The 26595-nt window shown below is 49.8% G+C and overlaps 1 protein-coding gene across 1 annotated transcript; it reads right to left on the reverse strand.

The window, feature by feature from the left end:
- Window positions 1-3476: 3476 nt before the first annotated feature.
- LRRC75B (leucine rich repeat containing 75B) lies at window positions 3477-24314 on the reverse strand. The gene is made up of 4 exons (XM_032127798.1): window positions 24000-24314; window positions 18830-18958; window positions 15842-15954; window positions 3477-5145 (listed from the first exon to the last, which is right to left on the reverse strand). Exons 1-4 carry the CDS (start codon window positions 24255-24257, stop codon window positions 4623-4625), a joined length of 1023 nt encoding a protein of 340 aa, XP_031983689.1. The 5' UTR covers window positions 24258-24314; the 3' UTR covers window positions 3477-4622.
- Window positions 24315-26595: the final 2281 nt, after the last annotated feature.

Consider the following 26595-nt stretch of genomic DNA (forward strand, 5'->3'; position numbering starts at 1 on the left):
TGTCAGCAGCTGTCCACTAAGGAGCTTGTCACCCTGCCCCAAACAGTGCAAACTCCTTTATCTTCCTAGTGCTTGTGATGAGAAATGAATTATAAGTTGAAAAAAGAGCCCTGGCAGTGCAAAAGAGAAGGGCCTTGACAGGTTTTGAAGTGTGCAAAATAAAAAATAGATTAGACAAGCCAGTGCTTCCAGCTGCTTTTTGCATCCTTACCTCAACAAAATAATTACCACTTATTTAGACAGAGTCACTGAAGTGAGGGAGGCTTTTGCTGAGCTCAGTGCTCAGCATCTTGCTACCTGGAACATGCCAAGGTGCTTACCTGGGTTTTGTGGTCAGAGGCTGAGGTAAAATACAGGATGGAGGTGCAACAAACGTGTTGTCCTCTTAGGTAGAGAGAGAACAAGTGCTTTGCTGTTAGAGTAACAGGAAGTGCCTGTCCTGTTCCTTCCTCCCTCCCTCTGCTCTCTGACACCAATGGCCTCATTAGCTGCGGTGCTGCTCGTTATCTCCACATGTGTGGCTGGGCTCTGCAGGCTGGTGCTGCTGGAGCTCTCTGCTGCTGCCTGAGCCCAGCAGAGCCCCAGCTGACAGTGCTCACCAGCATCTTCAAGGGAGATGCTTTGCACCTGGTGACCTCTCCTTCCAGCAGCCTGCTGATGAAAAGTGTGCTTAAATGTCTCAGCGAGAGCTGTGGTGAGACTGATCACCTGGTGGGAGGTCAGGGTGGGGAAGGGGCTGTGGTACCATCTGTGCAGCTGCAGCTTCAGCTTCCTTCCTGCTACATGACACAGGTTCCATCCCAGCCTGACCATCTGCAGCCTGTACAGACAGGGAGGCTGGGAAACTGAAAATGGTGGAGAGAGCCTGGTGCCTGAGTCTTGGTACTGAGTCCTGCTCTAAGTACCTGAGATTACAGCCCTGCACCAGGAAGTACCTCCTGAGGAAAGTATTCAGTCCTGCTGTGTTACCTGACAGGAGACAGGCTCATTGCAGGGCAGGTGTCCCCTGATTTAGGATCATAACTAAGCTGGTCCCTCTGGGTATCTGTGAGGAGACTTAGCAGCTCATCCCTTTAATATCCTTTGAGAGCCCTGAGTGTTCTCATTCAGTGCAAGGAAATGCTCATTTCAGTTGTGGCATCCTCTCTGATTGGTGAACTCAGCTTTTATGAAAATTGCAGATTTGGGACCTGCAGGTCTGCTCCTTGAGCATGCACCTCATCTTTAGGGGGCCACAGGAGCACTTCCCAGCTTTGGAGCTGGATGCACTGTGCTCCCCAGAGTCCCTCACTTGTCCATGTGATCAGGAGCTGGCAGGGAGTAGCTGGGTGTGCTGGGATCGTTTCTGCACAGCTAAGTTGCAGCCCATCAAAGTTAATCCAAAAAGCAGTGGCAGGACTTCATAATTTATATTTTCACATATTTATTCACAACCAGTTCTCCACGGGGAGCTTTCTGTGGCAAAGCAACCAAGTGCATATGGAGGAATAAACGGATGCCACAGCTGCTCAGCTGAACCAGTGCGTTTCCTGCTTTATCTCCATATCCTGGAGTTGCCAACTGGCAGGTGGCATCGCCAGTGATCAGCACAGAATTCCCCTGCAAGGGGCTGAATGTCTCATCCCTGTCCTGCTCGGTAGCAGAGCTCAAACTGAAAGCACAGCTTTGATCAGGGCTGGAAACAGGCTGGGGCTGAGCCAGGGGCTCTGCAGGGAAGAGCTGTGTCAGGGGTGCACTGCACACTGAGGGTCTCACCTCATTTTAGGGGGGTGCTGCTGTTATGGAAAAGCTGTGAAGATGCCTCAATGCAGAGCCCTAGGGGGACAGTGCTCGGAGCCGAAGACCAAATGTTCAGCAGCACTGCTCTGTCTTTCCAGATATGCACTGGCTCACCAGGCAGCTCCAAGCCTTCATTTAAATGCTTTGTGCCCGAGTTTTCTTCTTGGCACAGAGCAGATTGCTGCTCTGCTTAGACTGTAAGAGTTTAAGCAGATCTTGCTGACATTTTAAATGCTTTTCATTTTTGCTGAAAGGTATTTTGGAAGGAAAAGAAAAAATTAATACCATCTCTTCCATTGCAGGGAAGGAAACCGAGGGCTGAGCCTGGGGAATGGTGGTAAAAGGAGCTACAGCTAGCTGGGGCTGGTCACTAGTGGGGTTCCCCAGGGCTCAGCATTGAGGCCAGTTCTGTTTAATGTCTTTATCTGGATGAGGGGATCGAGGGCATCCTCAGTTAAAATCACAGATGACACCAAGTTGGGTGGGAATGTTGATCTGTTGGAGGGTAGGAAGAATCTGCAGAAGGGTTTGGACAGGCTGGATTGATGGGTGAAGGACAATTGTGTGAGGTTCAACAAGGCCATGTGCCAGGTTCTGCACCTGGGTAACGACTACCCCAAGCAGCACTCCAGGCTTGGGGAAGAGCAGCTGGAAAGCTGCTCAGTGGAAAAGGCCAGTGGCATCCTGGCTTGTGTATGCCATAGTGTGGTCAGCAGGACTGGGTTGTCAAGCACTGAACAGGATGCCCAGGGCAGTGGTTGAGTCACCATCCCTGGAATTATGTAAAAGAGGTATAGATGTGGCACTCAGGGACATGGTTTAGTGGTGGGCTTAGCAGTGCTGGGTTAATGTTTGGACTTGATGACCTCAAAGATCTTTTCCAACTGAAATGATTTTATGACTCTTTAAGATACTACACTGAGAAGGGAAAAATGAGTTGTGAGAAGAGAGCAGGTGGTGACCTTTGTGCAGGTTAACATGAAGGTTATGAGATCCTGCACCTGTGACTGGAGTGCAGCTAGGACTGGGTCCAGCATTTGCAGTGTCAGGTTGTAATGCTTAGCACAGTGACTAATCCCACCTTTCTTCCTCAGGGAACTGGTTTGAGGCTTTTGGTGGTTGATCAGAGACACCAATACCTTCCAGTGTCCTCACATTCTTGGTCCAAATGGAACAGATTGCTTGAAAAATATCACAAATTTACTTCTTGCAATGTCTTGTAAAATTAGTAAAAAGCATGAAAGGTGTATCTATTCTATGTTGATTTGGGTTGTTTCCATATATGAGAGTTGCTTGTATGTGTTGCTCTGAGACTCACAGAGGCAGTTAGCAGAGGAAGGCAAAGTTACCATTAATTTAGAAGGGTGAGGATCTCTATGGGTTTTTTTAAATATCTCTCATTTCTTTAATTTTTAACCCTTTCAAAAACTCATCTACTCTGAATTCCTGTGGGGACAGATAATTGAGAGGACTTATCAGCTAAATCTCATCAGTTTATTTCTATCAGCCCCTTGCAACACGAAGGATGGCAGCCTGCCACAAATGATTTCCCATGAAACCCATGTTTCTCTTTCCTGAAAGGAATGAACCACACTGACCAATGTGAATGGTACCTGATCCTCTCCCTCAGGCACTGCATGAGGGCTCTGGTCCATATTCCAAGATTTGCGAACAGCCCAGATACTCAGACTCTGAAGTGCTTCACGCGCATGTCCAAGAGAACTCTTTATTATGTTTACATAGAGCATGAGCAATCTGGAAAACACTGGAAATTCTGCATCAGTGGCTTGGTTTTTGGACAGCACTGGAAATGGCGATGCAGCTGCTCACGTTGTGTCTGTATTATGAGGTGTGCAATGTGCCACAAGGAGCCAAAGCTTTGCGCTTCCGATTGGGAAGTGCCCACCTCTGGTACATTCACTGCTTGCTCCTCTAGTGTCACAGTCAGGTGCTGAGCTGTCAGCTTTTCCTCAATTTCATTTGGAACTTGCAATTGTAGTACCTTGGAACTTGCAATTTTAGTATGAAAGCACAGTTTTTGAAACCAATCCTACTTATCCACAAGACCGTTCCCCTTCCCTCTCCTCCCCCCTCCTCCCATCCCATCCCAACTCATCCCATCCCCCATGCTCCCACCAACACATACCTCCTTCCCCTCCCTCTCACCCCAGTCACACAGCAAATATCCTGATGCTGCAGTTCCAAGCCATGTGTCCGCCCCAGCCTATGTGATCCAATGGTCTCTGACCAGGTCCCTTTGTTCAGACGTTCATACAAAACACACAATAGGAAAAAAACAAAACAAAAGGAGCCAGACACAAGAGGGAGACACACTGCTGGGCTCCAGCTCTGGCCTCTGAGCCCTTCCACTAAGCTCCACAGCACTAGGCTCTTGGGGTACCTCCTTTCACACTCAAGGCTGCAGGTCCCAAGGTTTCCAAGGTGCATAGGAAAAGGAAGAAAGGAAGTAAACTACAAGCCTGTTTCTGTTTTAGGTTCCCCCCAATTCCTTTCCCTCAATCCAATGGCTACTGGAGGATATTCTTGACTCCGACAGGTCTTTTCCAGTCTTCCAGTGAGACCCTGCCTGGGGACCAGGTTCACTGTAAGTCACTGGTTCCGCTCTGGAACATGGGCAATGGGTTTGGCAGTGAGGGGAGGGAGCGGAGCACGCTGTGGGGGGACAACAGGTTTTTGTCTCACAGCAGGTGGGGGGGAGATGTCAGGGAAGGCGAGAGAAAAGAGCCAAGGGAAGCCAGTCAAGCTGGCCCTCTGCTTGATGTTTGTACTCAAAACTTCTCCTTGGGGTGGCTTCAGTGTGCCAGCGCTGGCCTGTTGTTCAGTCACCTCTCACAGCCCTGCTGAGAAAAAGCACGTGGCGGGGTGCTTCCGGCTGCTTCATCCTCTGGCTGGCTGCCCTCGTGCCCGCCGGCGATCTCAGAGTCGCAGTCAAGCGCCTCATAGATGGTCGGCAGCGTGGTCTGCTGGCTGAGGCGCTTGCGCAGGCCCACGAGCAGCGGCTGCGGCATGGAGGAGACGTCCACGTTGTTGCCGAGGTCAACCCAGGCCAGGCAAGGGAACTTATTCATGTCCTTCATAGTGTCAGTCAGCTCCTTCATGGTTGCCCGTGTCAGCCGGTTGCCGTTGAGGGACAGGTGGGTGAGCTTGGGCAGCGCCCAGAGGAAGGGCAGCAGCAGGCGCACCATGTCATCGTTCAGCTCCGTGAAGCTCAGGTCCACTGAGGTGAGGTGGTCCCCGTTGTTCTGCAGGTAGTAGGCCATGCGGTGGACATCCCGCATGGTCAGGGGGATCCCTGACAAATCCATGGAGTCCTGGCTCACCTTCTTCTGCAGGCTGGTCTTCAGGCTAATGGTGGAGAAAGGGAGGCAGAGAAATCATTAAGGGGAGCACTCCCACCCATCTCACCCAAGTGAGAGAGCACTTGGGACAGGGAGAACTCATTAACAACATGGGCTAGAACGTTAAGCAAAGGGTTAATAGAGCTCACTGGGGAAACAAGCATTTACACCATAACTCAGGGCAGACTGTCCTGGGGCTTTGCTGTGTATTCTCAGCACTTACACATAAACTTTGCCAGAACTGGCGAAACACAGGCCGCTGAAGTGTCTCCCACTAGCAGATGTCACAGGATTTGTCTGTATGTGCCTGTACAGGCGCTCATGCATAGAAAGCAAAAATAACCAAGGCAAGCAAACTTTCCAAGAGCACTGGTTTACACTGTGTGGGAGGTGTTTGTGAGCCGTCTCTCCAGGTGAATGCCAAGGTCTGTGCTGCAGAGGAGAGCAGTGTTAAACATCTGAGAAATTGGTGTTTTATCAGGAAAACAATAGATCGGCAAACTGCACTCCAGGAATGGATTTACTGCATGTCCCTTTAAAAGTCTTCACAAGCAGCACTTAGTAAGCAGCACCAGTGGCTGCCTATTTGGGTCTCTGTGGTCAGCAGATCATCTGGGATCTGCTGCAGCTGTGAGAAGGTGGGGAGGGCATAAGGGTGCTAAGAGAGCGCTTTAGCAATTTCTTTTATTGTCTGCCTGGCCAGGGGAACGGGGAGGAGGTAGGAAAGCTGTGTTGTGAGGCTGCTGGGTATGCAAAAGGAGTGGGGTGTGGAGCTTAATGATGGACTGTGGGTTTGTAAGAGTGCTGTGAGAAGTGGGAACTATGGGGCTACAGGGGCTGCTGGGGGATATATTGCAAAATTGAGTCGAAATGTGTGTTGGTGTAATATAGGAGAACCAAATCCCTTAGTGTAAATTATGTTAATCTTGCTGCTCTTTCAGGCACATGTTGCCTTAAGGACATGGGGGCCCTTGTAGGACCCCCCAGTCGTGTACTCAGGGGGTCTTGTAAGTGCCTTATTGAGTTTGGGAGGATCAGGGTGGGTTAAGCATTAACCTTTGAAGGTCCCCACTCTTCCTATCTGGCTCTCTGTAGTGTCCTGCACACCTGTGGCACAGCCAGTCCCTGAAAGCAATGGGTACATGGGGACATGCAATTTCCTCGGAGGAGGCTGCAGCACCGCAGGAGCTCCCATGGCAGGTGAGAATGTCCCTACAAGCCTCAGAATTGCCAGGCTCTGCTGGAGCTGTGCAGAGGATGTGACACTGCTTCTGTAGCTTTGCTTTACATATGCAGTTCATGGCATCCTGGAAATCTCAGCCCTTAATAATCCTCTATAAGCATGTATTGACACAAGGGAGTAAATGTGCACCAGTGCAGGCAACAGCCTTTTGTGGACACATTCAACACTGGCACAAACCTGTAGCTGCACTTCCTTGTAGAACCATGAGGCAGAAAGATCTCATGGCCTGCCCAATCAATTCTTATGCCCACAAATTCCTGCTCTGGGTTTAGCAGTACTTTGCTTAGGCTACTTCTGTGTGTCCTTGTATTTCCTATGGGAATTCACTGTGCAAGGCTGAAACTGTATCTGCAAGCATGTATTTGGACATGGCAGAGAAGTAATAACAGCATGAATTAACTTCTAGTCAGACCTAAAGTATTGTAAGTAAAATGTATTATTTACTAAGTATTTACACATCAGATGACCCACACTAACCTCAGTGGATCACAGGAGGGGCAAGGAGAGCAGTGCTCATCTGTACTGTCAAACGGCAGAGACTGATGTACTGGTGAATTATAATTGGTTTAAAAGCACGTGAGGGAGGTTGCCAAAGAGCCTTGAAGACGGTTCTTGATACCTCTCCACTATCTGGGCCCCAGAGATGGGATTGTGAAGCATTAATCCACCACACTGCTTGTAGCAACAGTGTAGTTGCTACAGTTCTTTCACCTGCTGTAGCAGCAGTTGTGAACTGTGCATGCTGTGCTCTGGGTAGCACTGGGCAAATCTCCCTTTTCCTGCTAATCCAAGGGATGCTTGAGATCCGCCCAGGCTCTCTGGGACCTATATTTCTTCAACTCTATTGAAAAACAATACGTGTCTTTTGGTATAGCTTGTCACCAATCACTGGCGATGGTGTAGGACAGTCTACCACAAAAGACGGTTCATCTTGTATGAAATCTATCAGGGACCAGCCTCAAAGCTGGAAAAGTCTCAGGTTTCCCGTAGCACAACGAAAGTTATCCTTTTAGCCGTGCTAGGTATTTTATCTGGGTGTTTGATCTGGAGTACTTGTTCTAGCAGAACAGAGCATCCAATACACAGTGAAGGTGTGCATTCATATGGGTCAGGTGAAACATGCAGAAATGAAATCGAGTGTGAACCTGAGTGCACAGGGTAACTGTCCCCTGTATCCACAAGGGGCTGGTACAAGAGATACAGAAGCCTGCTCTGGCCTGTATGGGTTTAGAATAAGTCTTTCTTGGAAGCGTGGGGAATACAGGATATGTAAGCATAGAAAGAAGCCTGTAACTACTTCAGTGCCTGTTTTGTATAAACACAGCCTGTGGCTCCTGGAAATTCTCTTCCCCAGTGCTGTCAAGCTGCGGCAGATCCTGGGTGGGTGGGGGACATAGAAAGGAGATATGAGCATAGGGGCACCTTCCCCAGCCCCAAGCCCTGTCTCGGTCTGTGCAAAGCCTCCTCAGACCTTCCTTTTTATAAAGCTCCAGGGCACAAGCCTAGTTTGGAGTGGGGATGGGAACCAGGCTGGAGTGGGGACCACTGGAGGGCACGTCTGAGCCGGCACCGCTCCCGCTGCCGGCCCTCAGCATTCAGGTGCCGTTTTTCCTGTCGCGTCTGCAGCAGCAGCTTTCTTAACAGGGGGCAAGTTTGAAAGGCTCTTGGGGTCCCCTTTGGAACGACTTGGCTCCGAGTGCAGACAGTGATGACTGAAGGGAAATGTCTGAAAGACAAAAGCAATGTGCTCATCTGTCCCTGCCCGTTAAGCCTCCCCTCCTGTGACTGCTGCGTGGACACTGCAGTAATAAGTCACGGATCGTGCTCTCACCAGAGCAGGTACCTTCTGCTGCTCTCCTCAGCAACGAGCCAATACCCCAAGGAGGCTTTAATCAAGCAGACAAATTATCTTACCATAATTTTCCATGATTCTCCAGACTGGACTGCTCCTGGCTGAATGTGCTTAAACCCTCCTGTCCTGTGCCAGAGCCCGCCCTCCCTTCTCTGCTGGCTTGTTTTTCTTTCCTTTCCTGTGTTTTTTGCTGCTTCCTTTTGCCCTCATTGCTGTACCTGCCAGGGCGACTCTGGGCCTCCTGTCTCAGGACTGTGGGCTCCTCCCGGGTTTAAGTTGTTCCCTTGCCTATAAAAATGCCTCTTGTAGGGATGTGTCTGTAGGAGCCTCATCCTGGTGGACACAGCCCTATGCTGCAGCCAGGCCCTCAGCTCTCTGGTAAGTGCTGAAGCATGAGATACAACACCCCACGCATGCTGTGAACCCTGGCAGCCTCCTCCTCGCCTCTCTGTGCAGCTCCAAGAGGCACAGCTAAATCCCATCTAGGGCAGGGCATAGAAAAGCTGCCCACTCTTTTTATATTGCTTTAGAGGTGAATGTGTCTGCTGTCAAAAAGGGGTCAGGGAGATGTGGGTAGATGCTTTACTCTGAATTATCTGACACTAGGTATTTTTTTGAGCTCTGTTAAGCTCTATTTCTTGGGGGGAGAGGGGCATGATACACAGGGCACCAAGCTCTCAGTCCCTTGTGCAGCAGCTGAGAAAATACTAGGTTTATTTCCAGGGAAATGGGTCATCTATTATCCCCTAATTTCTGCACGTGAAATAGGCTTTAAGATTGCTTCAGCTGCAGAAGTCTTTTTTTTCCTCTGTGTGAGACAAAACAGCTACTTAGCAACATGGCTCTTGATGCCCGTGGGACTTGTGGACAGAGGCTGCAGAGCACGGGGGGGGGGGGGCTGGATTAACCTAATGCTTCTGCAACTGGTGCTCGGGGCACATTTGTAATTGAGAGGATTTGCATCTAACAGGGATCTGGACCCTGGATGCAGGGCAGCAAACTGTGTTTGTATTATCTGTAGCAAACTTGGAGAGGAAACAATGCCCCGCTCCCTCAGATGCTGGAGAAATGGCTGCAAGTGAGAAATTCTTGGAAACTTTGAGCAAGAAAAGAGGGCAATCAGCAGCCCGTCCCCTACTGCCTGCCTGGGGATGCAGCATCCTGTGAGGAATGGTGCTGGCCCAGAGTCCTGTTTATAAGGGATCAGCACTCTGCTTGCAACTGTTGTCCAGCCCTGCTGAGAGATGGGAGCTCTTTGAGGTGCATCTCCCTGTTTGTCATGTGAAAGGTTTTACTTTGCATTGTTCCCAACTGACTTCTTGGGGTCTGGCCTTTCTCCCATGGACAAGCAGGCAGTCTTCCTTTCACCCTCGCTGCCAATTATCCCTTCCCTGGGTGCCAGCTCTACTCTTCAGCAGGCATTACCAGCAGTCTCTAGACTGCACTTTGAGCCTGGCTGTGGAAGATCCACCCTGGATCAGTCCAGACAGAGCAGGGGCCTGAAGGACCTGTGGGTGTCCGGAATCAAAACCCTCTCAGTGAGATATGCAGGCTAGGAAAGAGGTGAAACCATCTTGTGCCTCCCCAGGCTTTATTTTGGGATAAAAATCTTCCTCTTTCCATTAACCCTCAGCCACTGTTCCTGCCTCCTGGGAACTCAGCTAGCACAAGCAAATTCAGAGCTGTCTTGGGATGGAACAACTAGGAGACCTGAAATTAATTGCTAGTTGTTTGTCTCCAGGACCTGTCCCAAGAGAACTAACCCTTAGGCCATCTTCCAGGTCCTTCTTCAAGTCCATGAAGTTGCAGGCTCAGCACTTTTTTTTTTTTTTTTATTAGCACTGGATCCCATCTATTTCTTGCTCATCAGCTAAATTCTTTGGTAGCTGGAAGGAAGGGGTGTAATGGCTCCTGACTGTTGCCCTGTTGGGACTTGTAGCAGTCACAGTGGTGTCTGACCTCTTGTTAGTTTTGTGGGGTTTGGAGGAGCTCGTTCAGCCCAAGAATATTTCCTGGAGTCCCAACTCATTTCCTCATCTCCATGCTATGGAGAGAGGCTGGGAGGAGACAGTAAGAGTGAGAGAGAATTTTGCTAATGAGGGGTGCTCACCACTCCATGCCTATTTCTCTGGAGAATTACCAGCTTTCTACCCCTATGTCTTTTATTTTTATATTAAATTTGTCTCCAAATATAAAACTTGATGCCAGAAATTCCCATTACTGCATATCCCCTCTGTCATTAACAGGCACTGCCAGTAGTGGCTAATTAGCCATGAGTCAGGTATCTCTCAGCTGCTCTTTCTTGCACAGAACCTCAGGCATGTCTGGATGGCTTCCCTGCTTTGAGCAGTGATTTAGGGGATGGATTCTGAGCTTTTAAATTGCCTACTTAGCATAATCTGCTTGCTTCGCTTCCCAGTGGCACAGGGTGCTGCTGTGCAGGGCTGACTTTAGCTGCCTCTAATGCAACATGAAAATGGAAAGACAAGCCTCAAAAGTACTGACCTGGACTAACCCAACCCCAGCTGATCTGAGGCTGGGGCTGGCCCGGCTGCGAAGATGGAGGCAGTGCACAAATAGATCACTTCCATGAGAAGTCCCTTGGTCACATCTCCATCCTTGTGCCCAAGCTCTTTTGACCAGCTGTGGAGACAAGGCAAAGGTAGCCTTTCTCCTATCCTACTCCCTCTGCAGCTGGGGTGGGACATGCAAATCTGTAGTGTTGATGCAGCTGAATGCCTCTCTCCTCCTGCCTCTGCTGTCATCTTCATTTTGTCCTTGAAGGTGTGTTCAAGAGAGCTGTGAACCCTTGGCCTTCCTCCTCCTGCCACTCGATCTGTCCAAGGCCTTCGGTTGTTTCCCTTCATTATTTAGGCCTATCTTAGCAAAGCAGGGAATAATGCTGCTTCCTTACTGTAAATATCATGTATTGACCTATGTCCTTGTCAGACCTTCAAATGAGTAAGAGTCACAAAGGTACAAGGTCTCTGCTGATTGCTTTTAACTACCACCTGCCACCCAGCCTCAGTTATTTCGCTCATTGTCTCTCCATCCAAGTGTCCTACTTCTGCCTGACAGCCCTGGCCTTTTTAATCCTGACTCTGACAGGGCAGTGTCAAGCTGCTGGGTGACCCTTTCTGCCGCTTCTGACAGCCTTTCCCAATGTATGGGCCTCTTGATGCTGCTGGGAACCCTCCTCAGGGTAGTGTTTGGGATGCTCTGCACTGTAAGATGAGGATACAATTCCTGTATCTGTCCACAACTCATCCACCAGCTCATGTCTGTCCATCTGACATCTCTGTGAGCACCAGCTTCTTGGAAACATTGTGTGGGGCAGTTCCTGTACTCTCATGTGACTATTACCATGTGGCTTTAGTTAACTGACTTGGCTTCCTCTCACTAAAGCAGGAATGATGGTGCCTATTTACCCTGTTGCATAAGGGTGACATGAAGCTGTAATTAATATTCACCTCATGCCATGTGAAGGCTGGGATCTCATCTGCCAGAACTGTCAGCCACAGCCCTGAGTGATGTTTTCAAGGAAAAAAAAAAGATCTGAAGCCCTTTAGAGCTGTTTCCTTGAAGTCCTCTAGACACAAGTGCTTTCACTGCATTTTAAAAGTGCACCTAATGCCGCAATGTCTGGCCAATGCACATCAATAACAGAAAGGGAGCAATAAGCCCACAAGGGATACTCTGCTCTCCACCCACTTTGGATTAGCCATGATGAAATTCACTCAGATGAGCAAAGCAAAGCTGTGGTGAGATTTGTGAAAAGGAAAGGCCATATGCATGTGGTTTGGGAGTTAATTCCATACACACAACTACCTTTGCTCTTCCAGAACCAGCCACTGTGTGAAAAATCTGGGGGTTGTCACAATTTAAAGCTGTGTTTACTGCCTGCCTGCTTTGTGGATTCAGGTTTGATCCTTTGCACACAGGAAAGGAAGTAGTTACACTGAAATTGCTGGCTCTGGGGATGATGCAAGTGGAAGATACATTAAGGTTCCCTGACACGGCCTTGCCAAGACAGTTCAGTTGCAATCCACAGCTTCCTGATCACAGTACCAGACTGTGATCCAGCTCTCCAGACAAAGGCTGTCTTCACCTGATACCCTTCCCCCTCTCCACTCTGAACTGCAGCCCAGTGTGTCTGGCTCTCAAAAAATAATACACCCTCTGGGTCCCACCCTGTTCTGGCAACAGATGGTGACAGTTTTCTTGAATTCAGCGTGGCAGGAGGCCCCTGAAAACAAGAATTAATAATATCTAAAAGTTCTGCATCTGTCAAAATGCCAGAGAAGTAGCACTGATAGCCTAAAAGGTCTGTGTCTGTATAAAGGAGCATTTCTTAATCCATTACTCTTTACACACTAAACATCAATTTAATGAGAAAGCGAAGCTGCAGTTATACAACACTCTAGGATGTATTCTGCTCGTTAAGTGGGAGTGATCTATACAACTGTAAAATGGTGCTAAAACAGAATTCCCTCTAGGATATGAAGGACTGAAAATTGTGCAGTAGTTATGCTAGTCCCTGCTGCAGAAATCTTATCCTCCAGCTTTTGAGCTTTTAATTTTAAAACCCCCAGAGTAAATCTGCAAGAGCTTGTCTTCCTAGTTGGTTAGGCAGCCAACCCAAGTAGGGCAGTGCCAGTGGGGTGCAGGCTGTTAGCTGCAAACCTGAGACAGGATTTTGCAGGAAAGGAGAACTGAGCTCCTTCCTTTCAGCATGGCAAACTTGTCTGAGTATCACCTGGGCAGCCGAAATAGTCTCTTTGGGTGACTGCACAGTTGGGACACTGCTAACCCTTCCTTGTACAAGGCATACAGCCACTCTAAGGAGCCCACAGGCATGGATGCAGAGGGAAAACTGCCTCCCAGCTTCACCTTCAGCAGTTCAGTCAAGCACAGAAACCAGACAGAGCCTGGGCTGGATCTCTCCTGCTCCCTCCAGCTGCTGTTGCATTGAGTCCACGGACCTGCAAGGAACTTTCTCCTTCCACATTTCTGTACAGGCTCTGCCTGTGTACTCAAACAGCAGTGCTTGAAGAAATGTATCTTAACCTTTTTGCTTTACCAGTTCATGCGTGGCTCAGGTTTGTACCTGCTGGATATGGGTCCCACTGAGAGTAGCTGGGGACGTAACTACTGTTTGTCTGTGACCCACTGGTTTGGCAATGGGGACAAACACCTGGTGTATGATCTGACCCCAGTATTGCAGGTCCTCTCCATCTCCCATACCACATCTCCATAACAGCCCAAATGTAATTGCAACCTGGCAGATGCTCCAAGCTCTCTGTATGGCTAGGCTTGTTAATTATCTCCTGGACCCATCTAACATGCTGCCAGAAAGTAGAAACTGCATTTCAGAGGAGAACAAGGGAGTCCGGCATCAGCTCTATGAAAGACAGATGCCAAAGTCCAGGAGGCTGCAAAAGTGAGAGGAGAATTTGGTTCCTGAATGTGGTCTCCATGCACAGATTCCTCCCTGCTGTCTTTAACCCCCACTAGATTTTAGAAATTCCTTCAAAGTATTGCTGCTACACCCATGCTCTTTACAGGGCCTCAATAGCAGGCAGGATGCAAGCCAAGGGCCCAGGGTTTGAGACATATAGTAAAATACTCCCACTAGCAGACAGAGGGAAGTAGAGAACTTGGATCATGTAAAAACAGCCTGCCCAAACAAACTTGGGCCTTGATATCTCCAAATGAAGCAGCTATTTCTTGCCTTCCTGCTACTGACAACACCCATTTTCTTGCAGCAGCCTCAGATGCCAACTCTGCAGGCGTCTTTTGCTGAAAACTGCAAACCATTTCATCCCCACACTTAGAAGAGGAAGCTCTGCTGTTAAATATTTAATCAAAATTAATTTGTGCCTTATGTAACACATTGTAACTGGGTGTGGTTGCCAGGCAGGGCTGCCCGTTTTAGACCTGTATTTCCCTCCATTGCACATTGCCTTGTTGCCCTCTCCCTGCCTGTGCTCACAGATGTTCTGTACCTGGCCAATACTTGGGGCCTGGCCCCTCTGTGTGGGGTGCTCATTGGACCCAGAGCTCTTCCTCTGGCCATAAACCTCCTCTCTGTTGTTACTAAGTGATGAGTTTGCAGCAGTTTGCAGTCCTCTGCTGTCCCCAGGCTGTGCAATCACAGGGAACACTTCCAGTTTGACTGTCCATCCTGAAGTCCAGCTGCAGAAGAGGTTTGCTCTATCTGCAAGCAGGGATATGGAGTCCTGAACTTCTTATCTTTAAGCTTATCCTGGGAGGGGACAGGAATGAGGTCAGAACTGTCATCTACATCCTGCATCTCCAGTATTCTGCAGGATCCTATAGGGAAAATGTCATTGAGTGGGTCTGGAAAAGGAGTCGCTCAGCTCTGAAACCTGTCTTGTTCGGTGCTGTGGTTGCTACCTGCAAAGCAGCACAAACAGTCCTGCCCTGTGGGGTGTTGGGGGTGACAGCATTTGGGGTGCTTATGGTCGGTGGCAAAGTGGGGCTAAGGGTACAAGAGGCAGATGGCCTGGAAATCACGGTATTAGGGATTTTATTCCTTAAGATGAACTGGGAACCTGCCTCTGAGTCAGAATGAAAGGTATGATGGAAATGTCAATTCCCATGGGGAATTTTAAGTTGCTGGCACACACATCAAAGACCAAAAGCATCAGAAAAGCCCAAGGCCTTTCTCAGAGTGCTGCTGATTTTGCATTTCTTTATATCCAATCCTACATTTATTCCTGTGAAGCTAATGGGGCTGACATGAGCTCTTTTCTTAGTCACTTCTCTGTCTTTTCTTCAGCAGTGGTGATCTGTGTCAAAGGAACACGGTTTGCTCCAAGAAAAGGAGGAGAGAAGGGGTGGATTTAAAAGAAGTGGGGATTGCTCTTTATCTGGACAGAAAAGGCAGCAAGTGTCAAGGAGGGAACAAGCGTGGATGTCTGAATATGCTTCTAGTAGTGAAAAGCAGCTGCCATCCAGTAGCTGTCAGTGGCCAGCATGGTCTGAGCTGGGTTCTCTGTGCATCTGCACCATCCCAGAGCCCTCTCCAGGTGGTGGCAGAGAAGTGGGAGGTAAGAAGGATGGTTACCTCTCTGCCAGCCACCCCAGAGTGGTTCCTGCTGAATCGGGTGATCAGCTGGTGGTAGTGCCTCGTAATGGGACACTTTTCCCACTGTCAGGGAAGCTTTAAACAAGGACAGGGTGTGATGCAGAGCCAGGAACGGCTCAGTTTGGCACGTGGGTGTTTTTGCAGGCTTCCAGCCCTGGCCATGCTCCCAGGGCCAAACACCCTGGAAGCCCTGCAGGAGGGTTGTCTGTGCTGTGCACTCGGGGGGATTGATTTCAGTGCGCTTTGGAGAGGGTGAGGAACTGTAACACCACACAGAAAGGAGCAAATGGCAAAACAGATCAAAGAGAGAGGTGTTGGGGCTGACCCTGCTGGGGTTTTGGGAGAAGTTGAACAGCAGCTGCTGTGCACTGTTTTCAGTTCTGCCTCTCTCTGAGGAGGGTAGTGGTGCCAGACTGGGATGGTGCTTGGTTGCAGCACCGTTTGCCCACGCAGATCCCTCTCTGTGCCCATCCACACGGGCCCTGCCAGGTTCTTACCACACTTGGGACTTCCTGCGGGGCATCCCGTGCCGGTGCCATTTCGAGTGCGGGGTTAGGTGGTAAATCAGCTGCCTGCAGATCCTGTCTGAGGATTTCCAGGGGTCATATTCCTGAAAGCAAAGGGACAGCTTAGACTCTGCCTGCACAATAGCAGAACATGAGAAAAGGAGGAGGGCAGAGGAAGATGGGAAAGGAATGAAGATGATAGTGGAACAGGGGCACGTATATAAGGGAGGAGATGAAGAGAGAATGAAAGAGGAATGGTGAGAAGGCCCGAGATGCCTCTGCCACATGCCAACTCCTCCTGGGGTGGAGGAGGAGCAGTTGGAGTTCTGTACTACCAGGAAGAACCCCAGCCCACCCAGCATGTTCCTGCCCAGAGTGGGGCTACAATTTCACATCCCACCCAGGAGCAAGTGAAACTCAGAAGAGGGGTTCATTTTCCAGGGCTGCAGCAGGGTGGCTGACAATGCTCTGTTGCAGGGATCCCTACGCTGCCAACTCCTTGTGTTACAGGACAGTACTAGATTTCTAGTAATTACCTTGTTGCCATGCTTCCCCAAACTCTGTCTCTGGACCGACTATCTGCTACCCTCATGTGGAAAGGTCAGTAATTGGCACCCTTGCGCCATCCCTGAGGTGCTTCCACGACCTGCTATGCTCTAGTTGGGAGGTGTCATGACAGGCAACTTTGGCTACTTCCCCATAGCCCATCTTACTTCCTTGTAGTTCACTCTGCTCCCGGAGGTTTGAGTTTGGGAGCTTCCAATGCCAGCAGTTCCCTCCTGCCCCTGCAGTAACTCATCAGGAAAAGAAGGCACCCAGATGGTTGCTGCCTTCCTGGGTTATTTTTTGTTCTTTAGTGCCATGACTTGGAACAGAACCTCTTCCTCTGGTGAAACAGAATGGCAAATGGCAGCTGCTGAAGGCTGGGACTTCTGCCTTGTCTATTGTATTTTCCAATTGCTGACAGACACTTGCATTCCCATCCCTCAGACGTCCAGCCATGGTGCAACATGTGCATTTAGGGAATTGATAGGTAAACACCCAGTAAAGCTGTCAGGGAATGCACTGATTTATTCCTTACTTCGAGTAGTTAAAGCGCTGCACTGGGGGCCAACAGCTGCACTGTGACTTTCCTCAGCAGTCCCTGAATCAGCTGAAGTCTCCAGGGATGCACTGCCAGCATGTGGCAGTTCTCCTGTGCCAAGGGGAGGGGGATCCTAGCCTTAGGCTCAGCTGAGCATTCCCTGATCCCCATCCCAGCTTCCCTAGGTACCCCACAGGGACTGGCCCGTGCCTTTAGCTTAGGTGCCTTGTTCTAGACTACTCCTGTGCTGGCAGAGCTGCAGCTGGCACTCTGCTGTCACCTACCACAGCAAACCTCTCCAAGTGGGTGCACGTGCACACCAGGCTCCAGTACAGCAGCTGGCACAAAGCTCTGCGAGCGATTGTTGGCTCACAGCTGAGAGTTACCCTCCTGTTCTTTCCTGTGTCCTCACTGATTTAATTTCCACTGACAGACTGGGAATTGCACTCAGCCTGCTTGCCTGTAATGCAGTTACACCCACCAGATGCTCAGCCAGGGTCGGAGAGGGGACGTGGTCTGGCATTGTTCTGGGAAGGGTGCGTGTGCTGTAGGTACTGAATTCTACAGCCACTTAACTAAACTTCTGTTGTCTTGGAAAGGCAGCTCAGGTGCTCAACATCTTCCTTAAGAATGGGGAAAATAATTTCCTATGTAATGGTATGTGTGTCAGTGCATCCATAAGGCATGAAACTAGAGTGGGGGTATAAGCAGGTGTATAAAAATGGCAATGTGTTATCTGCCAAACACATGGGTACTGGATTAGGATAAGATCCCCTCCTGCTGCCTGCCCTGAGGGGGACTGCACAGCACAGGCTTGGAGATGATCTGGTAGCACAGCTGGAGATGAGGTCAAGTGAAGTGTGGTTAAAGAGATACTACTGCTACAACCCACCCCTTCCTTATATGAATTACACAGATATTACACTTGGAAAGATTTTTTTTTTCAGGCTGCGCTGCAGCCCAATAATAATGATTAAACTTTGGCTAAATGTAGTTTGTCTATTGAGACATGACTGGTTAATTGTTATCAGTGAGCCTCAGGAGAGGGCAGAACAAGGTTAGAAATGCCACTAATCTACACCAGGCATTCGCTGTATTCTCTGGGGCACTGCTGCTTGCTCTGAGCTGTGTGTACTTAATATCTCTCTTTGAATAAAGCAATTCACTCTATTCCTCTCCTTGTAAAGCAAACATGACACTTGCCAAGCCTAATGAGCAAAGGGATACATTGCAAATCCAAGTGCCTGTGGTGGCAAAGGGTAACAGAAATAGATGCTGGTGTTGCAGTGGGACTGGGACATCTGTGATGTTTGTCTGTCCTCAGCCCTGCCTTTCTGTCTCTGCTCTCCTCATCCTCTGAAGGAAAGTGCTGAAGCATGCAGGGATCCTGTGCATGTAACACATTTACTTCTTGAACCCCAAATGGCAATATATTCCTACAGCACCATCCATCTGGGGAAATCTGAGAGTTTATGGGGGGAAAAAATGCTGGGTTGGGGTAGTTACATATGGCAAAGGGCCCAGGAGGAGAGAAGTGGTTTTCCTGCAGAGATCTCCAAGAGCCTCCCATGAGCTCTAGTTGCTTTGAACCCCTCTGATACCAGTGATTATGGCTCTCTGCCCTGTCACTGAGTTTACTATGGGCACAAAAAGTCATTTCCTAATTTCTGTGCACATAACCACTCCCTCCTTCAGCTGCATTCATGTTCTGAGATAGTTTTAACTGATTTTTACAGAAATATGCCCCCCAACCCATATGCTGCCACTCCCAGGGCACACACTGCCTGGCTCTGGAGGATTGATTGCAGGGCACCACTCAGCACCAGCTGCCCCAGTAGGGCTCTCTGCATCAGTGCTGTGCCACAAAGTGTTCACTGAATTGAGGGAGAATTCACCTTTTTGGGACACTGCAGATCTCTAGCAAGGCTCATCAGCAGGTCATGGGAGATGGGATCCACCAAGTTGAGGAAAGTTGCATTTTTGTAGAGCACTTCATTGAGAAATGTTCCTTCCAGTCCTAGGTCCTACAACAAAAATGGACAGTCAGATACACAGGCTTCCTCAGAGCTATATCCATGGGATGTTCTGAAACCAGAAAGTAAATCTGATGAGATGCCAGCTGGATGCCCAGTACAGGAAATTATCCAGCAGAGGTGAAGCAGCTGTGTCTGACCCAGCATTACTGTGCTGGGGGATGCAGGCAGCCAGAGAGCTGAATGAGATGCGGTGTTAATTTGAGCTAGTCAGCCTTGGGCTGACCACCTTATTTCCACCTACCACAGGAAGGTGATAATTCTATCATTATCATTTCCAGGCTGGCTGGAGCCTGGAGAGAATTAACTTCAGAGAAACACAGTTTTGTCAGCCTCTATGTGTGAATCTGCTGAAGAAGCCAAGCAGAAAGGCTGGCTCTAAAGCTGCTTCTCCAATCTCAGCTTTTCTGGAAGAATCAGACCTTTCTCAGGTATTTAGATGCTGCCATACACCCTGGTGGTGGCTGGCTGAGCAGAAGTCCTGTCCATCTGCATGAGTTTAGCTGTGCTGTGAATTTCTCAGTAAGCACTAAGCACTGGCAGTATGGGGCGTAATGGTAAATTTAGAGGTGGCTTTACACCACAGTCAGAGGAACTCCTCTTCCTGTCTTCCACGGGAACATTAGGGGAACATCTGTGGTCCATGCAATTTATCCGTGTGGACCAGGGGATGGGGCACCTTTGGAGGAGACCTCAGCATCTTTGGGAACAAAAAGCCTCCCCAGGGCCAGATGAATGATACTGCAAAGAACTAAGCTGTTTCTTGGTAAGAGGAAAGCAAAGAGCTAATATATTGACACAGTTATTACAATCAGGAGGTACCACAGAGCTGTGGAAAACAAACAAAATAAAAAAAATGTGGGAAAGAGAGATCACATATTCACATGAAAGTACCATATGGGCAAAAAAAAATACCCTACGAGTAGAAATGTAGAACAGAAAAACTCCCTAGTAGGGATAGTGCTGGGTTTGATTCAGTCAATAAGGAGGGCTCAGCTGAGGGAGGAAACAAGTCTTTTCCCCATTCTGTATGCGGCTGACAGGAGAAATGAATAAGCAAATGGGTGCCCCATATGTTCACACTGCTCTACTGAGCGTGTGCTTTAGGCACCACCCAGTGACTGAGAGCTAAAAAAAAAAAGTGGAGTGACAGGGGGAAAAAAAGCTGGATGTATGCACATACATCACCGACAGGGATAGAGCCGTAGCTGGCAGAGGTTTGGGATCTTAACTCTAAGCACCAATCAAAGCCAGTGCTGTATCCTGCTCTGGATAAGCTGGATTGAGCAGAAAGCACAATCCCAAAGAGACCCTGGCTACAGAGACAGAAAGGGAGAATAAATTAAATACTTTACAGCCCCATCACTCTGGGTACACAAATGACACCCATAAGTAACCACGGAACCCAAGCAGTGGATCAGTCCTGAAGGACAGACAGCCACAGCTGGATATGGGCCAGGAGCCTACCAAGGCATCATGCCAGTGTCTCCCTTAACCATAAGGCTTCAGGGAAATGGAGCCTCCTACGTCAACTGTAATGTGCACAGATGAAGAAGGCTGCCGTGAGGATGCCATGGCTGGGCATGCAGCAGTAGATGTCAGAGCAGTAATTAAACTCCCCCAGTTGGAGCTATACCATTAAGATGAATCTGCATTGCCATTATAAATCCTGCCTGCGAGGGTTCTGTAAGTAATATAGCTGTAAATATTCACTTCACATTGATATTCCATAAATTCTTAGCCCAGAGGCATTTTCCAGTTCATCTCACTTATTTCCCTATGTCCCTCCCTCTCTCTCATTTCTTGAAAAATTTTGTACCACCTAGAGGGTGGCTGCAGACAGCAGAATATTGTAACTCTTGCCAGTTCAGTTGGCTTAGTGTTGTTGTCTTAAAAATGACACTTTGCCATTGTCTCAGCACACGGAAAACAGATTACACCAGACTTTTTGCTGGTGTAAGTCTACTGTCTCCCTGGGCTTCAGCTGAGTGATGCCCACCTAGATCAGCAGGAAAGCTGATCTGGCTTCTGCTGGTGGGCATTTCTAGGGCTCATGTCCAAGTGTTCATGTACAAAGCATGTGTGCACCTGAGGTTTGCAGCTGTTATCCATGCAGTCCTAAAATGCTGGGATCTCACATCTCTGTTAGTGGATCTGCTTCTGCCTGGCTTGCTTGCTTTACATTATCATACCCTCTGAATATCCTAGGAATAGTCTGCAGCCTTTTGAAGTCTGCAGACCACAGGTGAAAAACCACTGGCAGATACATCAGTAGGGTACACCTGCAGGGCTGGGCAAGCAGTGTGTGTGCTGGGAGCAGCACAAGGTGTACATGGGATCCCATGTCCTCCAGTCCTGGCTGCGCTGTCTGCTCTCCTGAGGAGGCTGCAATTGCAGTCCCACCATTTCTCTGCCTTCTCTCGGGTGTTTGCACACTGGCCCAAGGCACAGTGACGAGGTGTGGTGTTAAATATTCTCCCTGTCCACTAGAGTGAACAAGGTATCTGTCTTTTTACAGGTAACAAACAGACCCTCACTGGGACACATTAATCCGTGACTCCTAAGAGTGTGATACTGCCAAGGTAAGGAGGGACATGCTGGGGACCAAGCTAAGGAGTGAATTTAGTTGTGGAGTGAGGAAAATTTGTAAATTAGAAAAAAGGCTGATCTGAAGCTGACATTGGACATGTGAGGAGAACTGGTGGTGATTGTACAACCCCAGACTGGGTGACAGTTGGGGATGTGGTACTTAGTGGTGTAACCCTCTGTCTCTGAAACCTCTGAACACTCAGTGAACCAGAGGCTTTTGGGTGTTGCTGGATGGGTTCCCATCTTGCTTGGCAGAAGATGTTGTGATTACAGGATGCATGTCCCACTGTTCTGTTGTGAGCAGATGGATAGACAGTCACTGTTTCAACATGGACAGGCAGAGATGGGGACCAGGAGTAACATGGGGAACTGGAAAGGCAGCAGGCAAAATGTGAACGTTCAGGACATGGTAATTCTCAAGCGCAGATGTGGGGAAGCCAAGTGTCTAACTGATCCTGAAAGCAGCTTAGAAGTGACCCTCCATTCCATATGGCCCTGTGACTTAGTACTCAAACCCTGTCTGTTCACAGATGGACCTTCTGGAGATCTCCAGGGTCTGTGGAGGGTTTCAGTGCTTCTGTCTCCAGGAGAGGTGCTGAGCACTATAGAAAATGACATTCTGTAATTCTGGCCTCTGGCACACCCTAGTAAAGTCTGTTCATGTTACATCGCCACGTCCATGAAGTGAGTGGTTCCCGCTCTTTCTTCACAAGCTTCTTGCAATAGCACCTCTCCAAAACTGCCTTTGAAATCTTATTCAACCCTTTTCTGCCATACTGGTGCACACATAGAGGTTCTCTGCTTTGAGTTTATCTGTCTACACATGTGGCAAGAAGAGTGTGGTGCTGGTAACAATCTTCAAGTGAATGCTAAAGTAGTGGACAGGAAAAGCAGAGATGTAATTTTTGGTCCTATAAATTCTTACTTGTGAGTGTGCAACTTGCTGGTAATCCAGGGCAGTGACCACCACTCTCGTGACACCTGAAGTGGCCACCTAAAAACAGAGGCTAGACAAGAGTAAGGGAATAAAGGTAGGTATTTATTTGAAGGGCCTTCAAATGTACACCCTGGGGAGTCCAGAGGCTACTCCCAAGATGGACCCGAGTCACTAGTTCTTCACACTTTTATAAGTTTGGTCCATTTGCATATCAGGATCAATTCTCCAATTACCACCCCAGTTAATGATGTAACTACCCCAGGTTTATGCTCCTCTTCAGGTGTTAGTTTACAGATTTTGGGCCTAGGATAATCTGTGTGTCCTTGGAGAGCAAGCTTGGAAAGGCTAACCAGCATGAGAGAACAGCAGCTAACAGGCCACAAGAGACCCCAGAGCTACACACCAAGCAGTACAGGATTTGAAAAATATAAAAGTTAAAACCTAAGGCATCATTCGAATGTGTTGTAAAACCCTGGACATGCAGAGCAGACAGGGCTGTTCATGCAGCTCCCTGCAGCTGGTAGTGTGGGTGAACAAGCATCCAGTGAGCCAGTCCCTGCTCCATTGTACTCACACCCAAAGGTTACTTGCTACTAAGGCAAGAAATAATGTATGTTCCCAAGATGAAGTAGATTGTTATCTAATGAAGCAACATGATAAGCTACAAACTGGTGGTGCTTTATGTCCACATCAGAGGTGGATTTTGTCCCTTGTGCTACCAATCACAGAGTTGCCTGCAGTTTGGGGCAGCTGAGTTTGGCTGGAAAGTGATGGTAGCAGTGAGCGATGGAGGAGATGGCTCTGTTCCAGCAGCAGGGCTCTGTCCTCAGCATCAGTTTGGCACCGCACTGTCTGCACACTGGCTTTTCTGTTCCTGAATGGCGGCAGACAGAAACATGCTCCCACTGATACACTGACCCCTTTACCCTCTCCTCTCAACCTCGATTGTCCCAGAGGTGCCCTCCAAAACCATTCTGGGTTTTCCCAGACGTATCTCAGCCAGTCTGGCTGAGTGGGCATAATGGGATGTGGTGGCAGTGGGGTGGCAGTGGCTTTTTTCTGGGGGGCATCAATCCTGAGCACACCCAGGGACTGGCATGAAGGGGTGTGGATGAGCACAGCCCAAGCTCGGACCCCCCTTTTCCTGCGTGCAGCACAGCCCTCCTCACAGCACCCTCCCAGCCCCTCTCTCTGCCCCCGGCAGTCGAGCCAGGTGCCCCTCGCCCAGGCTGGGCGTCGGGGAGGTGGCTGATGTCGCCTGGCGTGGTGGGGACCGAGCGGGGAAAGGACCGGGGCACGGAGCGGAGAAAGGCAGCACAAAGAGCCCCGCCAAGGAGGACTGCAAACCCCTACACCGCGGCTCCCTGCGCCAGAGCGCCGGGCGAGGGCTGCAGCCCCCGGCCCCGCACGGCCCTTTGTCCCTGCCCTGCCCTGCCCTGCCCTGCCCCGCCCCGCCCCGCCCCGGTCCGCCCCGTTGCCCCGGGCCCGCATCCCCGCAGCAGGTACCTTCCTAAGCAGCCGGAGGATGTGCACGGCGTGCTCCCGCTTGTGCTCCCGGATGGTGGCCTGGATCTCCCGCAGCCACCCCACCCGCCGCACATAGGGCGCAGGCGAGGTTTTCCGCAGCACCCCGGGCAGCTTCTGCGGGTGCAGGAGCAGGGAGGAGAGGTGGAAGTCTCCCCGGCCGCTCTCCAGCCTGCCGAGGCAGGGCTCCTCGCCACTCTCCTCCTCCAGGCTGCTCTGCCGGCTCAGCCGGGAGCCCATGGCCGCGCTCCGGACCGGGCGGGCGCCGGGCTGTGGGCCGGGGGAGGCGCCGGGGAAGGCGGGGGGTGCGGGCTGCCCCGCCCGGCCGGCCCCGCCCCGGCTCCCCCTGCTCCCGACGTTCCCGCAGGAGCAACGCCCCGGGGGTCTGGTATTCCGGGGCTCCGTGCTCGGCACCCGCCTCCCCGGCGGCCGGGCAGCCCCGCTGCCTCTGCCCCCGAGGCGCCTTCTCCTCCTGGGTTTGTTCTGCCGGGAGATGCTCGGTGCGGAAGACAAAGAGAGACGCGGATGCTGCCGAGACTGCTCCTTCCATCCAGGCATTTTGAGGAGCTTTTATATTCCTGGACAAACTCTTTGAACATCGCAAAAGGTTGTCTAGATTAATAGTAGTTCAAAACACACCATCTGGCAGTGACTGCTTCTGTGGGCTGTGTTTTCTATCAGTCTGCTGTTGATCCCAGAGGAGGTGTTTTACTAATCTAGAAAGTGGTGGGAATTTTGCCCACCACCCATCATCTGCAACTGATAGTACGATGCTGGCACTGTTCCTTACCTGCTGTGGGTAGAACTGTGTTCCTTGTATGCATTCTTCCCTCCTCCAGCAGTGCACAGCAAGTTTAGCACATGCTTTTCCTCAGACAGAATCACTGCCATCCAACAGGATGGTAAAAAACAAAGCCTGGATCCCATCTCCAGCCACCGAGATTTTGCAGGCAGCTCAATCATGCTCCCAGTATAACCAGTGGCTCAGCCTGACCTACTTTTTTTGGAATTGGTGCCATAAGCTTGCTTCTATCACCACAGTGAGCCCAGGTGCCCATGGCAGACTGTGAGTCATGCACACGGAGCAGGGGTGTCTGGTAGCTGTAATGTGAAGGCACATAGCTATAGGAGCAACCTGGAGTTCTCACTGCTTTGTGCATCCGTAGACAAGTATCATCCAATGCATCTGTAGAAGAATGTTGTGGCTACAGAGCACAGAGTCAGCAAGGATAATTATCTTTCTCAACCTTCTTCTGAGCCATGAATGGGGATGGAGATGTGGATGCTTTGCATCATGACAGCCTCTTTCAAATATTCTACTGGTGACCCCTGTCTGGCTTGAAGAGACAGAGACAAAAAGGGGGTGAACTCTAAAGCAGCCTGGCTAATGCGTTAATTTTGTCACAGTGTTTGTGCAGCTCTCTAACCATGGTAGGCCAGATTCTGAAGGCCCTTCTCAGATTTTTACTGATGCTTGATCAGACAAAAGCCCTGACTGTCCATCTTCCCGTTGGTTCCCTCTCTGCTCTAAGCACCTGCATGGGGGAAATTAGCATCAACAGATCTTGAGATATGGCTGAGGCTGACTCAAGCTAATCCCATTTGGAGGAAGTAGATGCTGAGTAAGGACTTCTGGATCTGGTCAGAGAGCTTTGAGAGAGGCTGGGTCAAGAGAAAATCACTCCTATGGGTTGCAGTTACAGCCACAGAATTGTCACTGGGAGCAAAGGGAAGGACCAAAAGTGCTGGAGCCGTGGGTAAAGGTGTCAGAGGAGGGGTGCACAATGGCCTTTCCCTACTGTCTGGCAGCTGGACAGGCTGCCACAGATCTGTGCTCCTGCCTGCTCTGCTCTGAGTTCCGCTGAAAGGAGCAGCAGCGACAGTAGGTTTGGAACCAAAGGATCAGTTTATCGGCAGAATGGCTTTGTATAGCTCAATTGTCTCACACCTCATCTCTGAGAGTCAGAAGGAAACACAATCTGCAGTTTACTTGTCGTGGGGATGAAACCGGCTGGATTGTTCTGAGGCAGTGGGAGAACCAGGGCACACGAGTGGCTCGGAGGATGGCACCATTACCAGGATACCCCCTCCTCTGCATGTGACTTGGAAATATCCTGCCACAGAGCAAATCCTCTTAACAAACAAACAATTGCAGGGGCAGTTCAGCTGTCTCTCGGCTGTGCTTTAGCACTGGAAACACTACAATAGCATGGATAATAGGAGCTAATGAGAAACACACCAGTGCTCCACTTGGCTTCACTGAAGGAGAATGCCTGGCCAGCAGCTCTCTGTAGACTGAGATAATCCTGCCCTATCTGTGTGTGCTTTCAAAGGGCACATGACAGCGAGTGGATGTACCTCTATAGCTGAGATGGTCAGCAAGGGGAGGAGGCAGGAGTTTGCTTGGAAAGAGTGGACTCTTCTGTCAGTCTGCACCCTCTGGTCTTAATGCAACCCTAGGAGAGACCAGCACCTAACTGCTGAGATGAGCGTGCAAGACCTGGGAGATACCAATCTACAAGAGTGTCCCCACCTTTCCTTTCATCTCTGCTGCAGTGTCAAGGGCACCGGTAAACTT

Source organism: Corvus moneduloides, chromosome 18 (genome assembly GCF_009650955.1).
Source record: "Corvus moneduloides isolate bCorMon1 chromosome 18, bCorMon1.pri, whole genome shotgun sequence".
Classification (NCBI taxonomy): Eukaryota; Metazoa; Chordata; class Aves; order Passeriformes; family Corvidae; genus Corvus; species Corvus moneduloides.

What these genes read in the sequence shown, in the direction of transcription:
- LRRC75B (XM_032127798.1), bottom strand. Translation starts at nt 24,257, where the DNA reads ATGGGCTCCCGGCTGAGCCGGCAGAGCAGCCTGGAGGAGGAGAGTGGC. An exon ending in TCCTCCGGCTGCTTAGGAAG is followed by an intron (nt 18,959 to 23,999) that starts GTACCTGCTGCG and finishes TTTTTGTTGTAG; the next exon opens with GACCTAGGACTGGAAGGAAC. An exon ending in CGCAGGAAGTCCCAAGTGTG is followed by an intron (nt 5,146 to 15,841) that starts GTAAGAACCTGG and finishes CTCCACCATTAG; the next exon opens with CCTGAAGACCAGCCTGCAGA.